This window comes from Camelina sativa, chromosome 15 (genome assembly GCF_030686135.1).
Source record: "Camelina sativa cultivar CO46 ecotype springtype chromosome 15, ASM3068613v1".
In the NCBI taxonomy this organism is placed as follows: Eukaryota; Viridiplantae; Streptophyta; class Magnoliopsida; order Brassicales; family Brassicaceae; genus Camelina; species Camelina sativa.
The window spans coordinates 3,614,191-3,629,759 of NC_141894.1; the positions used below are offsets into that span (position 1 = coordinate 3,614,191).

General features: G+C 33.0%; 3 protein-coding genes and 1 pseudogene across 3 annotated transcripts; 1 reads left to right on the forward strand and 3 right to left on the reverse strand.

The window, feature by feature from the left end:
• Positions 1-2,307: 2,307 nt before the first annotated feature.
• Positions 2,308-5,428, reverse strand: LOC104748075 (DEAD-box ATP-dependent RNA helicase 10-like). Its single transcript, XM_087488044.1, has 12 exons — positions 5,154-5,428; positions 4,788-4,947; positions 4,618-4,687; positions 4,463-4,525; positions 4,290-4,364; positions 4,080-4,199; positions 3,767-3,841; positions 3,297-3,443; positions 3,078-3,215; positions 2,866-2,977; positions 2,688-2,779; positions 2,308-2,595 (listed from the first exon to the last, which is right to left on the reverse strand). Exons 1-12 carry the CDS (start codon positions 5,287-5,289, stop codon positions 2,473-2,475), a joined length of 1,311 nt encoding a protein of 436 aa, XP_087344170.1. The 5' UTR covers positions 5,290-5,428; the 3' UTR covers positions 2,308-2,472.
• A 436-nt stretch (positions 5,429-5,864) lies between these two features.
• Positions 5,865-7,975, reverse strand: LOC104748076 (uncharacterized). The gene is made up of 3 exons (XM_010469771.2): positions 7,249-7,975; positions 6,417-7,160; positions 5,865-6,328 (listed from the first exon to the last, which is right to left on the reverse strand). Exons 1-3 carry the CDS (start codon positions 7,897-7,899, stop codon positions 6,050-6,052), a joined length of 1,674 nt encoding a protein of 557 aa, XP_010468073.1. The 5' UTR covers positions 7,900-7,975; the 3' UTR covers positions 5,865-6,049.
• Positions 7,976-8,694: 719 nt separating this feature from the next.
• On the reverse strand, positions 8,695-10,324 carry LOC104748077 (uncharacterized). The gene is made up of 3 exons (XM_087489159.1): positions 9,686-10,324; positions 8,882-9,604; positions 8,695-8,790 (listed from the first exon to the last, which is right to left on the reverse strand). The coding sequence occupies exons 1-3, from the start codon at positions 10,319-10,321 to the stop codon at positions 8,695-8,697; spliced, it is 1,455 nt and encodes a 484-aa protein (XP_087345285.1). The 5' UTR covers positions 10,322-10,324.
• Positions 10,325-10,977: 653 nt separating this feature from the next.
• Positions 10,978-12,211, forward strand: LOC104748078 (uncharacterized; annotated as a pseudogene).
• The last annotated feature ends 3,358 nt before the right edge of the window (positions 12,212-15,569 follow it).

A 15,569-nucleotide genomic window follows, 5' to 3' on the forward strand; every position in this document is an offset into this window, starting at 1 on the left:
TTGAAATGTATACAAAGATCTACAAATGTGGAGATCTCATAAAATTTTACAGAAGTGTTGATGAATTTTCAAAATTTGTAAAGTTAATATAAATCCAAAAACAACACTAACTGAGAAATTTGGAAATTGATTAATCTAATTGTGTATTTTTGTTCTTGAATTTAGTTATCCAAAATAGTAGTGAAAACTTGAATGAAGTTCAAGAGAGCAGAGAAAGTTATGAGTTACGATCTCTAACATTGTTAATGGAAAAATAAGAAAAAAAAATTATGTATTTTTCAGGCAAAGAAAAAAAGTTCATATGTATTTTTCTGGCAACAAATAAATAGTTTGTGTTTTTTTCTGGAAGTTTTTTTAAAAATAGTAACACCGTTACAATACCGTTAACGGACATAACGGAGACGAGGAAAAACTGGAAAAAAATAATAATTCGTGTATTTTTTTTTCAACTAAAAAATAGTCTGCGTATTTTTCTGCCAATGAAAAAAGTTTATGTTTTTTTCTGGCAAATATTAAATAGTTGGTGTTTGTTTTGGGAATTTTCCCACTTATTTGGTAACCAAAAATAATGAAAATATACGAAATAATCCATTGATAAAATTAATAAATGAATAACAAAACCTTTTTCACGTTTTTATAAGGATTAATTTTTACCAAATGGCTGTAAATGTTTTGGAGAATATACAGACCCAAATTTACTGTTTGCTTTTGATGCAAAAGTCTAAATTTTATTGCCAAAATATATCCTATTATATTAATTGGAAAGTACAAATATAAAACTAACCTTAAAATGTGTAAAAATTACATTCAATTACCATTAGAAAAATTTAATGTAGCTTAATTAATTTAAATAAATATAATTAACTAAAAAATAAAAACACTCACAGATCAAATATTTAAAAATCTAAAAAAAATAATAACAAAATATTTTCTCTCTCTAATAAATTATGGACGAAATTAGTAAAAAAAAATATAAAAAAAAAATAAAAACCAATCAGAATTTTAAAAACTAAAATTTTATATACAAATATACAACATAATTACTTTTAATAACTAAATTCGAAGATTTTGTTAAGATTTCAAATTATGATTCTCCTATCATCTTTATTTTATTTTATTTACAAATTGCTTGGAATTTTCATATAATACTTATGATTAATAAAATGCACAATTTTTTTCTGCATATGTTGTGATTTGAATTTTTAAAAACGAAGATATATTACTCAAATCTATAAAAATGTGTGTTTTAATTTCTACATTGGCAGGTGGGTAAAACTAAATTTATATAGATTATAAATTAATTATTTTATTTTCTCACAGTTATAATATTAAAATTATTATTTTATATTTTACAAAATATGATATAAATACATAGGGGTGGGCGTTCGGTTTTTCGGTTTGGTTTAGGTTCGGTTTTTTCGGTTTACGGTTTTTTTGATTTTATAAAAATGGAACCATAAAGAAACCATATGTAATTCGGTTTGGTTACGGTTAGGTTTTTTCGGTTTATGGTTTTTTCGGTTTCATAAAAAATGGAACCATATAAAAACCATATGTATCACAGTTCGGTTCGGTTTCGGTTTGGTTCCGGTTTTTAATGGTTATTTTATACTTTTAAAAAATAGATAGTTGATACATAACTAAAAATAAACATAAAAGTAAAACCTAAACACAAAAAAAAATAGAATCCAAATTTAGTTTTGTAATTCGATAGATTACTAAGAGATCAATAGCTATAAGCCCAATAAAGAAAAAAAATATTGATATTGTGATACAATTTAAAGTTATAAGTTGGAGAAACTAATTATATCTAATTTATCCTAATTTTTTTTTAAAAACCAAAAAAACCATTCGGTTTTACGGTTTTTAACCAGACCAAACCTAAACCAAATGCTTAACTAAAATGAAAACCAAACGGATTTTTAGACTTAACCATAACCAAACCAAACCTATTATTTTGATTCGGTTCGGTTCGGTTTTTTGGATTTCGGTTTTTTTGCCCACCCTTATAAATACAACAAACAAACAATATAAAACTGTAATAATACTTCAAAAATAAAATAATATTTTAAAATAATTAGTATTCAAAAAGACTAATAGATTTACAGAACAATTAAAAATAAATATTATCTCAAACAAAATAATTTTTTTTACAAAAAATTATAAATTTTTTAAAAAATGTTGATTGCTTTAAGCATGGGACATCTCCTAGTATATAGTTATTTGGACAAATTCAGTAATGAGTACGAAGTAAATATACAAAGAGCTGCAAAGCCACCAAGAACTGACACCATAGCTTTTTAAACCTTTTTGAAAGAAAAAAAAAATAGTATAATTTATGTCTTTTAAGCAACAAAGAACATAAAATACAAAATTGCGAGAACAAAATTGATAAAATTTCCCAAGTTCATATGGAAACTTGAATTCAAAACTTTGGTGAGTTCATGGAAAACAAAAGAAACAGAGCCATTTTTATTGTTTGAACTTCTTAAAAGATTTCTTGAATTTGCCACCTCTGTTACCTCCCAAGAACCTCTCACTCTCTTCATCATCTTCTCCCCTTCTCTTCTTCCAATCTCCTGATTCTTTCATGTCCTATATAACATAAATTGCCACAAACAAATTAGCTCTATTATTAAATTCAAGTTACATGTAGTAGTAAAAAGTGCTGATGAGTAGAGATATACCATTTTAGATAACCTTTTGGCTTCTTGAACTCTCTCCCACAATGAATAAACTTCGTCTTTCTCAACAGGATATTCTGGTAGCTTTTTGCCGCCTGAGCATCGAAACATAGTCAAATGTTTGTATCCCATGAGAGAACCAAAATAATAAAAATGTTATCTTGCAAGTTATTTTACTTACCAATGAGTTTTTCTATTTGTAGATACCATTCGAGCTGATACTGGGTTACCAATGATATCCCGACACCAGAACGTCCAGCACGAGCGGTTCTTCCCACTCTATGGATGTAATCCTATGAACCAAACAGTGTGTAATCTCAATATTCATGAGAAACAAGAAAGAAAGAAAGAAAAAAAAAAAACATATTCATCTGACGAAAGAAAAGGGCTAACCTTTGAATTTGAGGGAATGTCATAGTTGATAACCACATCAACTGATGGGATATCGAGCCCTCTACTAGCCACATCGGTACAAACCAAGATATTACATTCCCGTGCTTTGAACTTATTCAAAGCTCCCAGTCTCTTTGACTGTGAATATTTCAAAAGAAAATTGAGAGAAAAAAAATTCGAGAAATGTTTAGAAATAGGACTACTGCATCATCATTTTACCTGAGTCATTTGACCACTGATAGGAATGGCTCTAAAACCAAGGCTCTGAAGCACCAAAGCCAAAAAACGAGTATCATGGCATGTTCGTGTGAAAATCATTGATGTTGATTCAGGCATTTCACTTAGAATGTATACAAGATAGCAATCCTGTTATAAAGTGAATAAAAATAAGCTAATTATATAGTTGAAGAAGATAAAACCTCTTATGTGTTTGCTAATAATATCTACTCTCATGTTTTGACAAATTCACAATTACCAAGGAAAAGTTAAAATTTATATTTATCGATTAACATACAATTAAGTTTTTAATAAAAAAGAAAAAAATATAAATCCTTCAGATAACATGCCATGTGGAAAACACTTTTTAATTATTAAATCTACAACATCAATCTTTTAGCTAGGAACAAAAACAAATCTCAAAACATCAATGTATGAGTATTTTACTAAGCTCTGTGATGCAAATAAGATACCTTGTATTCCGGGGGAACAAACAGATACCACTGCTTAAGAGTATCGACTGTGGAATATTTGGAGGCAGCTCCAATCTGGAGGAAAGCAACGAACAGACAACTGTTATACCCCCAACAATGATAGCTGTGAGAAAAAAAAAAAAAAAAAAAAAAAAAAAAAAAAAGTCATTTCGAACATGCCCTTTGAAGTTTTCGAACCTAGAAGGACAAAACAAAATCAGAGACTTAAATAATAATCAATGGTTCGTTTAGATCATCCACTCAAAAAGAGATGATCGATCATAACCAAAACACTGTCAAGAAAGGTTCCTACCTTTGTAGTCATAGTCGCTGAAAAAAGAAATGTTTTACGTTCAAGAGGGATCTCTTCCAAAATCTGGTCAAGAGATTTCTCAAAATCTTCATTCAGCAGCCTATCTGCTTCATCAAGAACCTGTTGAAGTAAATAAGAAATTGATACGATCTAAGAAAAGACTAAACCAAAAACGAAAAAGACCAATAAAGATAAGCAGCATTAGTATACCAGATATTTCAAAGATTTCAGAGAAAAGCCTTTTGTGGTAGACATATGATCCCAGAGACGACCAGGTGTTGCAACCTAAAGACACAACATACCATAGTTAGTTGCTAGATTCACACTTACGATAAGTGCAGTTACTCAAACAAATGACCATAAGATTAGAACAGAAAACGTACAATAACATGAGGCCGTCTCCCAAGAGCAATAGTTTGTTGCATCTTGTCTATACCTCCAACAAGCTGAGAACGACGTATTATTTAGTTGTAAACCTATTTTACAACTATTGTGGTAACAGGAAGATTTTTAAATTATGGTTAAAACATGAGCTTACCACAGCACACCTAAGACTTATATCAGATCCTAAAGCTTCAAACTGCTCAGCAATCTGGATTGCAAGCTCTCTGGAGAGCAAGGAACACAGAAAAAAAAAAAATCAAATCCAATAAGAATGAGCAAACAAAGTAAGTAAACGCTAGAAGAAAGTGGGGAAGCAAATCATACCGAGTTGGAGATAAAACACAAGCGAAGAAGGCAGGATCAGGTCTACGTCCTTTCTTAGGCTCAGAATTATAAACATACTCAAGAAGTGCTTGCAATATAGGAATCGCAAAGGCTGCAGTTTTACCAGAACCAGTTTGCGCGAGTCCAATAACATCTTTCCCTGGACGAACAGAGACATTAAAACATCAGATTCAATTAGTTGCATGATATATTTCAACCCTAATAATCACAAAATTCAATTCTCGGAAAGACATAAACACAGAACTAGGAACCTCAAAACAATAAAAAAACATCAATGAGCACGAATCATCATCACAAAAGTATTATACAGATAAAAAGAGTGTAACCGCACAAAAGGCATTATACCTTCAAGAGCATAAGGAAGGGCTTCGGCTTGAATTTTGGAAGGGTTCTTCCATCCCAATCTCTCACAAGCTTTCACAAGCTCCTCACGCACACCAAGTTCTGCAAATGTCTTCACCACTTCGTTCTCTTCCTCCATTTTTCAATACCCACTAACGAATTCGTTATCTCCTAGACCTCAAAGACTGTAACGGAATCAAATGGCGTTAAGAAAAATCGAGTCTTTTAAGATTTCCGGCGAGATCTAGGGCTTTAGATAAATCGAGCTGCGTTAGGGTATATAAATCAGAAGAGACTCTCTCTAATGAGACCAAGAAAAAAAAAAAGAGACGTATGGGCCACGTTTATATGACTTTGGTCTCAACAAAAGCCCATCTAATTGCTCAACAAAAAACTTACATGGTCGGAACATAGAGAGAGCGACATGGATTTTACTTAGAGCCGACTATATTAACCAAACTAAAATTAAAATGGAGTAAAATGGATTTTGAGATTAGTAACGTTGAAACCTTTGCCAACTTCAATGTTAAAAAAACCAAACTAATGAATGTCAATCAAACACAACGTTTGACATACTGAAAGAAGAAAAAAAACCAAAGCTGCTTCAGTGTTGTGTACTGATGATTTGACTCCATAGTCAAATCCGTTTCTCTCTATTCCTTGAGCTGTTTAATTAAGGTTACTATGGATATCATACTAAGATCAAAGTCCAAAGAGAAATCCATCCAATTCGAAGCATGTTATATCAGAAAACAAAAAATCCTTACACAAAGCAAATGGAGCACGTAGTGGAGTGAGCGAGCATCTTATTTGCCCGGAACCAAACAAAAGACATGTTCTCAAAGATTTTGCAGCAAAACAAGAAAACAGAACACATTTCAATTTTAAGAAATACGTAGCTACAGAAGCTGCCAAGCCTCATTGGGTTTGTCAGACTTTTGAATCTTGGACGTTGCTTGAGTTTCTTCTTTAGGAGCTTCATTAGGTTTGTCAGACTTTTGAATCTTGAACATTGCTTGAGTTTCTTCTTTAGGAGCTTCATTGGTTTTGTCAGACTTTTGAATCTTCGACGTTGATTGAGTTTCTTCTTTAGGAAGGTCCATCTTCGAGAGGTAGCTTGAGAGACCGTTGGTTAACGCTGAGGTTGTGATCAAGGAAGCTCTTAGTAAGCTAGTGGCCTGGAACACAAGTAGTTTCAAAACAAATTGAATATTTTTCTCAAAAACTATCAGAGAATTGAAAAAAAGTATGTAGAGTGCACCATACCTCAGCTTTGCCAATGCTAATTACTTGCTCCTCGATGTCACCAATGGTCATTTGCAGCTTGCTTAACAAGGAGATTGTTGATGAAGAGTTCATAGGAGTGACAACTAGATCATCCGACACAATGAAATTCGTTTCTCCCTTCACGAGTCCAAAACTAACAGAATCCGAAGTGTCCATGGATTTTGAATCCACTGAGATTAACTTCGCAATTCTTTCACCGCGTGAAAGCACCTTGTTCTCGATCTTTTTAAAGAGCGTGTTTCTGCCAGTACCGCCATAACGACTAACCAAGCATTCATATTCTGGTGTTTCCTGTTCCTGGATAACAACATCTAGAAGTTGTGCCCTGACCCTGAAATTATAAAAATAAGGAAGCACGCATTTGGAAACTCTGGCTTCTTTCTGCTTCTCAAAGCTCAAATCTTTCACGCTTCTGCAGAGATTACCAACGCAGCCCATATTCATACTGTCAACAGAAAACTCCCAAGCAAACTCAAGCGGGATGGCAAGAAAAGTGAAAAGAAAATCAACAAAATCTTCTCTGCACTCAGCATAAAGAATCACCCTGTCTGTCTTTCTAACGTAAACTTTCAAAGATATAAGCTCGTCTGCATCTCCTGCAACTTTACTTTCTTGCACGAGTGGTGTGAACAATTTACGCTTCTTGGACATACAGTTTTTCCTCAGAAATGTGTCTGTCAAGGGAGATTCCGAAGTAAACATACACCCTAACAAAGTCAGCACCTGCATTTTAAAACAATATATAGAAGAGACTTATTCACAAAGTTGTATTTAAGCGAAGTACAAAATAATACAAAAGAAAGACAAGTACCTCTTCAAAACCAACATCAACGACCGTTTCATGCAGCTTGTCAAAACCAGCATAGCCAAGGTCATTGAGTACGTTAAGAACAAGACCCAAAGAGTTCAATGCCACCTTCAGATCATCAGTGATGATAAATGACGTTCGGCAGCTGAGAAATACTCCATCAGCTTTATCTTCTAAACAACCATCACCTTGCTCTCTTTCAACCTGAATCTCGCAGGTAATTGAGCTTCCACAGCGACACCTCGAGGTGCTGACATTGCTGTATACCTTACAGCATGCTTCAGCAGATATGAAATTCGGGCAGACAAAGAACTTTGTCTCCTCAGTGTCATCTATATTCAGCTTAAGATTTCTGCAGTGACTCGCCTTAGCACTCCGTGGATACAACAGGAAATTCTTACCATTTTGAGTCTCGAAGTTGTCAACGTCCATGTCTGAAACACTTTTGTAAAGGTTGTGGAAACAACCAACGATTGAAGACTGCGGATTCTGATGCTTCTCCAGCAACCTTACAATGGTACCCATAGGGAGAGTCAAAAGACTACAGAGTACATCAACAAAATCCCTCCCAGCTTCAGCCAAAACAACTCTGTTTTTCTCCTCATCAATGAGAAGCCTCAAGCTAAACTTCGGTTTTGCAGCGCTATTAGCCATTAAAAGATCAAGGGAAGAACAAAAAGGAAAGAAAAATCAACAAACTGGTGTGTAAGGTAATAGGTTGTGTCTGAGTGACGATTCTAGTGATCTCCCCCTATTATATATAAAAATATATTTTGAGATGTTTCACAACCTATATCTTCAATTACAATAATGATCCTTTGCGGTTTCCTATGTCCGCATGAGTTTTGATATATATCTCCCAGATGTTGTGTATATTTTCCATAAAAATTGCATCGATTAGTGAAGAAGCCGCCCACTTACCTCCAGTAATTTCAAACTTGGCATCTACGGCTGCTTTGATCACTGCATTGATATTTCCCCTCTCTATCCAATGCCAAGAGGGGTTTCATATGATGTGACAGTCAATAACCATTAATGAAACCAACAAAACAGAGAAACCTTTACTCTTCCCCATGACCCGCATGAGTTTTTGATACTTTTCCCAAGGAAATGTAAGCTTTCAAACAGAGTGCATCGATTAGGGAGAAAACTATCTGTATTCAATTTGGGCTAATACTCTGGTTTTGCAAATCTGTGATGCATATAGTTAAGAAATAAACATTGATAAGACAGAACAAAATGTATTTATTACTAGGGCAACGCTTAAAAGCCACAAAACGAAGTGTATACAGCTCAAACTAAAATCAGAAGCCTTGAAAAAACAAAAGATAGAAACTAAAGCTTGAAATAATAATGTTTTAGAATCCAAAACATGTAAGAGAAAATCTTCAGAAACAGAGGCGACTCCATCAAGACTCTTCAGGTTGAATTTTTTTTTCCATGGAGTTTTTAAGCTTCTTCCTTCGGTTTCTTCAGGAGCAAGCTTGAGAGACCATTAGTTAATGCAGAGGAAGAGATCAAGGAAGCTCTGAGAATACTGATGAGCTGCAACAGAAGAAGAATTCAAAAACATAAAAAATTATCTTAAGGCAAAAAGAAATAACCAAAGAACAAAAGTAAAAGAGCAATGCAATACCTCTGCTTTGGAAATGATAATTTGATGCTCCTCAAGATCGCTGAAATCAACCTCCATCTTCTTTAACAAGCCAATGGTTGAAGATGAATTCATGGGAGTTATGATAAGATCATTAGAGACGATGAACTTTGTATTCTTCTTCATAAAACCAGTCCCATATTTTAGTGAACTTCTAGACTTTTGTTTTGGGTCAATTGCATACACATCCACAATTTTCCCATCCTCTGTGACCAAAGACCTTTTAATCTGCCTGGCAAATTTGCAACTCGAAGTAGAACCACAACAAGGAGGAACGTAACATTCATACCATGGTTCTGTGGGATAGAAATTACCAAGCAGATTATTGTTGGTGCACCTATAATAATCAGGAAATTTGATAAAATTGGATGCAGACGCTCTTCTACACGGGCTTCTGCACAAATTTCCGACACAGCCCAAAATGGTATTCTGATTAGACAATGAGCAGGCCAACTCAAGAGGGAGAACCAGAAAAGTGAGAAGACAATCAATGAAATCTTCACTGCATTCAGCATAAAGAATCTCCTTATCAAACTTCCTAACAAAAACTTTCACAGAGAACCTACTTATTGGTTCTACGGTACCCATTTGTGGCACAGGTGGGGATAGCCATTTGTGCATCGTTGTCACGCAATGTCGTTTCTTGAGGAATGCACATGTTAAGGGAGTGTCCGAAGTGAATAGGCATCCCAGTAGAGACAAAACCTAGATAAAAATAGAGATATGACATAAAGAGATATATGTACACTAATATGAGAAAATAACAAAGATAAACCAAAATAATACCTCTTCGAACCCGACATCAAGTAGCGTTTCCTGCAGATCACTAAAACCAGCATACCCTGACTTATTCAGAACTTTCATGATAGCACCAATAGAGTTCAATGTCACGTTCAGATCATCAGTCACAATGAAAGAGGATCTGCAACTGACAAACACTCCATCTGCATTATCTCCTAATACTTCTCCTACTTGATCTGCTTCAGGGATCTGAATCTCACGAATCATCCCATGTCCACAACTGCAACTCGAGGTGCTAAAATTGCTATAGACCTTGGTGCATGAACTACTCCAATAGAAATTCGGGCAGACAAAGAACCTTGTAGCATCATTAGTATCATTCATGTTCAACTTGAGCCTTCTACAATGGATCTCCTTAGTACTTTTCGGATAGAGCAACATGCTCTTGCAAGCATCAGTGTTAAAATGATCAATAGCTATATCTGCAACACTTTTTTTAAGGTTTCTAAAGCAACCTAGGAGCGTCTTGTGATTCTCCAGCAAACTAACGATTCTACCCATAGGGAGAGTCAAAAGACTGATGAGCACATCAACAAAATCCTGATCAGCCTCAGCCAACACAACTTTGTTTCTCTTCTCATCAATCAGAAGTTTCAAGCTAAACTTGGCACTTTTAGACATTGGAAGAGAAGGAAAACGAGTGAAAAAAAAAACAAATACGGAAGAGAAAAGTAATTGAGAGACTTCAGGTTATACAATTTGACAGTAAGAACATGAGTTTTGCTTCTACTATATATTGAAGCAACATCGGTTATGAATCTGAAGAGGTTTCGTGTAATCTGATATTAAATGAACGTAATGATTCAAACATCGACCCCCAGAAATCTTTGACCTTTATGCTTCCCTATGGCCGTGTGATTAATATACAAGTCCCAATGCCAAGATTCTATTAATCTCCAATTGGGTTCCTCATTTATCATTCTAACTTCATTCTGAAACGTTCATCTTAAACTACTTCAGTATCTTGATTCTTGAACAAAATCTTGAAGATATAAGCAAAGTAAACTGACAGAACAAATAGATGGAAAATGTAAGAAAGCGCTTCAAACTCAAACCTTTGCGCTTCCCCAAGACTGCATGAGTTTGTATACATGTCCCAAGGCCCAAAAAACTTTCGTCTTTAAGACAGATAATATTACCAAAGTGCATCGATAAAGGCGAAGCCCACACACCTCCACTAATTTCACTACTATTAGGCGCTTTGTAACTACGACTTCTTTATCCCACCACTTTCATATTCCCCTACATACGTTTCTTATTAAGTTTTGAGTATAAGCATGTCGAAACAGATCACTGATGAGATTAGTTCTCTTTCCCAAGTCACTGTCTTCAACCTCAAGAATGGGGATACAACTGAGGAGAATAGCTTGCTTGTTAAGTCAACCATACCCTGGACCTGGCACTGGTCTCCAATAGAAGGTCTTAACTCTGAGGATTCAATCAGGAATATTCATCACTTTATAAGGCAGGAGATTGCAAGGATGTCCATCTACTCTGAGGCCGGTGTCAGCCCTAACTTGAGACGCAAGAAAGGTATTGTCATTGGGGTAGCCAGAGCTGTGTCCACTGAGTTGTATGACATTGTAGCGATGACCTCATAGTTGAAGAGATGGACACAGCGAAACTGGAGGTGGGGTATGATGGCGACACTGTAATGATCAAGGACGACGTGGACTCAAAGTGGAAGGAGGAGCTTTCTAAACCTTTAAACTTGTCTGAAACCGAAAATAAAGTGATTCAAAGACTGCTCTTCATTGCCTATGGAGTGATTCCCCTCCAAGGATTCTCTCTGATCACGACCTCTGACCACTACAATGAAAAGTCGAAGAGAGCATTTTCTAACGTGGAGAAGCAATTCTTTTTTCGATGTGACCAATTATCTTGGTGGAAAGAGGACGAGGAGGCCTTAAGGGACGCCATGTGGCACAAGGCTGGACACCCAGTGAAGATATCCTTCAAAAAGGAGATTGCCTGCAGTGATACACCATTAAGCAGTTTCTGATCAAAGCAGGTGTTGGGAGCGTTGCATCTAGGCTCCCCGCCATTGAAGATGAGGTTAGGAAGGCCCAAACCTACAGAACCCTTTTAGAAACTCTGTCGCCTATCTTCGATGATGAGGTCAAGTGGGAGGCTCTTGATGAGATGCTATCATATCTGGAGAATTTCTCAGCTGCGAGGCCAACAGAGGTAGTGACCGTTCACAACGCGCCTACTCACCTGAGGAGCATAGACACGAGGGAGAAGGCGGTGGCTTGGATTGGACAATGGTGCACTCAGAACGCTGAAAAGGTAGCTATTTGTTGCGGGTTTTACACGGCCATGTATGAAAACGCTGGAAAGTTTTCCAGGGGCCCCGACATGAGATATTACCTATCCCTCAACGTACTCAAGAGAGACAACGTTGCCTCCTACACCTTAGGGACAAAGCTTTTCTCTGATTACGCCGTCTTCAAGGCCAAGCTTCATCAACTCATGGAATTTTCCAGTGTCCCATATGGCCCTTTTGCTTAGTGTGTGTTCGTTTTGTGTTTCCTCTGATGTGTGTTAGGGTCGATAATAATTGATAAGTCTTCGTGGATCTATATAATTCTGAACCTTGTATTGGTTTGGTTTGCAGAAAAAACGTTATCCTTTAATTCTATTGAGATGGTAACAACACTTATGACCAGTCTTAAGACCGTAAAACCTAATTCTCATCCCGTCATTGCCTGTTCCCATCAAGAATACAGAATGCCTCTTAAAACAGTCACAAGGGTCTGTCTTCAAAAACAGAGTCAACTTCAGAGTCTTAAGTTTTGGCTAATTTTAGAGGGGTTGTGATGGAGCGATGTAAAACAAAAGTACGTATGTTTAGGATGATAATCGCTAAATACTTAAAACCATTAATCTGAGATTACCAAAAAAACAACCCCAAATCGAAGTGAAACCTTCAGGAGTATCAAAAAGCAAACTGTTAGCCTAAACTTGAATGTTTACTGATCAAAATTACAATTAGCAAGGTTTAAAATCCTATTATACCATTCAAAATCTAATTTGTTAATTGTTAGAAGTAAATTCAAATATTATAGTTTTTAACTTTGTTAAACTTACAATTAAATTAATCTAAGTATATTATATGTAATATGTTGTGTTAATCTAATTGATGTGCTACCAGTTTTAAATCCGATACTAGATTAGGACCCGTGCTATAGCACGGGTTGAAATTCTTTTTATTTATATTATAATTTTATAATAAAATACGATTCTGAAGATCATGATTAATGCTAGATTAGGACCTTAGAAACTTTTAAAATCAATCATATAAATTATATTTTATTCTAAAATTATAATATAAATAAAAGGAATTTCAATCCGTGCTCTAGCACTGTCCTAATCTAGCATTAAGGTTTAATTTTTAATTTCTGAATACGAATTAGCGAGATTTGATTACTTTTTTATGATTGAGAGTATATTTTTATCCCTTTAATAACTTTTTTATTGATGTGGTTTATCAATAAAATCTGTGGAAAATAAATTGGTAATATTGTGATTCTAGATATTTGGAACCATATACGTGATCTTCCGAAATAAAGTTTGGAATATCCATGAACTATCAATTTAGAATAACCCGTTTAAGATTTTTTGTTACAATTAAGGTTTTATTTGTTACAGTTAATATATAAATTAATTTATAATATATGTATAACCTATTTGTAACCATTTATTAAAATTATAAAGTCTACCAAAATAATGTTGTGTACTTCCGTTTTATTATAAAGGAGATAATGCAAGTTATTTGTAAAAAAAAATATATATATATATATATACTAGATTAGGCCCGCGTATTAACGCGGATATAAGAAAAATATATAAAAATTTAAATTGTATTCAAAATATTAGTTTTATTTTTAAAAAATATATATTAATTTTTTTGATTTGATTTTTTTTAAATACCAATTTAGAGTTCACATACTAAATCCTACAACACAATTTCTTTTATATTATTACATGATAATAAAATTTAGATATTAGTTCTATGCACTCAATCCTAATGAGTAACATTTATAATTTTCATATCAAAAAAATGTACATTGTATCAAATTTATACCTTATTTAATATTTTATAAAAACTAAAAATTAATAAGATATAATTCTCAAAAAAAACTAATTTTATCTCATATTTGAAAAAAGAACAATATCTTAAATTTATTTGTTTCATATTTTGTAATCTTATAAGTAATAGTTTTACTACTTGTCCAACATTATCATAAATTAATCAAAAATTCAAAAACGATATTATGAGAAAATTATTTGTGTATGTAAAGGTGAGTATCTATCTACAATTCTCTTTCTTTTAGGATTAATAATTGACATTATAATTTATTTAATTATAGTATTATAGTAAATAATTGTCTAATTTTCTTAATTCTTTTTATTAAAGAATTAGTAATTTAAAATTAGAATTCGTATTTTTTTATATACAAGAATTAGTAATTTAAAATTAGAATTCGTATTTTTTATATACATATATGAACTATCTTTTTTATTTATTAAATTGTTTAAATTTTTAATTTCTTATAATTTACAAATATGTTAAAACATAAAGTTTTTGTATAACACATGACAAAATCTTTAATTGTTAAATTGACACTTGTCGCGATCATATGAGTTACTAACTTTGAAAACCAAGATTTATATAATAACATAATATTGAATACGCTATGAAATTATTCACCGATTGAAAAAAACTTAGGGAAATTACATTAATTTATTATTTTGGTTATCTTATTTTTCTTACATTATGTTAATCACTAATCTTAACACATTAAACCTTTACATACTTTAATCACTTTTCTGTATAAATTTCTTTTTACTATATGATTATAATAAATAATAATTGTAATTAAATTGCAAATATTTTTCTTATTAATTGCACATATTTTCCTATTGAAATTAGTAATTTAATAGATAACTTTCTTATTCAAATTAGTGATATAATAGATTACTTTTGGTTTTATATACTTTCAAAAATATTAATTGTAATTCTTTTATTTTAAATTTTTTAATTTTTTAATTTTCCTATACTTATTAAATAAATTTTCTTTTCACACATATCAAAATATTATTGATATATTTGACACATGTCGCGATTATATGTGATTTACTAACTTTGAAAACTAAAGTTTATATAATATATATATATATATATATATATATATATATTTGTGTCTGTAAAATATCATATAACCAAGACAGAAACTATTAGAATAATTGGCCACAATTGTCCTAATTATTTATTAAACTCCATCAGAATTTAGATCTCTTTATTTATGATGTGGTGAAATTTTAGTGCAATCTTAAAATTTATGGTTTTCATGTTGTGGTAGAAACAAGAAAATATGATTATATTGCCAAGAAATTCCCAGTAAATTCTATAAATTCACTGAGATCAAAGTAAGTTAGTTGGTAGAAATTCTCTAATAAGCGATCGAGTAGTGTGTCAGATACATTAACATGTCTGAGCCCAAGTTACATCCAGCAAGAAAGGTTTGAAATATGTCCTCAGAAACCACATTTCTCTTAGTATTTGAAGTACTATAGCTGTAAAATAACCTCTTTAAAAGCTTAAAATTTTAATGCAATCTAAAAATTTATCGCATTCATGTTGTGGTAGAAACAAGAATATATTATTATATTGGTTAGATGTTATATTTGTGGTAGCTTCTAACCAATTAGCACCTATATAAACAAGTGCTTACTTCTTGATTAAAAAAAAAATCCGATCAGCACCTATAGAATACTTTGGTTCTTTGTGATGGAAACTCACAATTATTTACCGACCAAAAAACACACTTAATAATCAATCATACGAATCGGGCTTTACAACTTA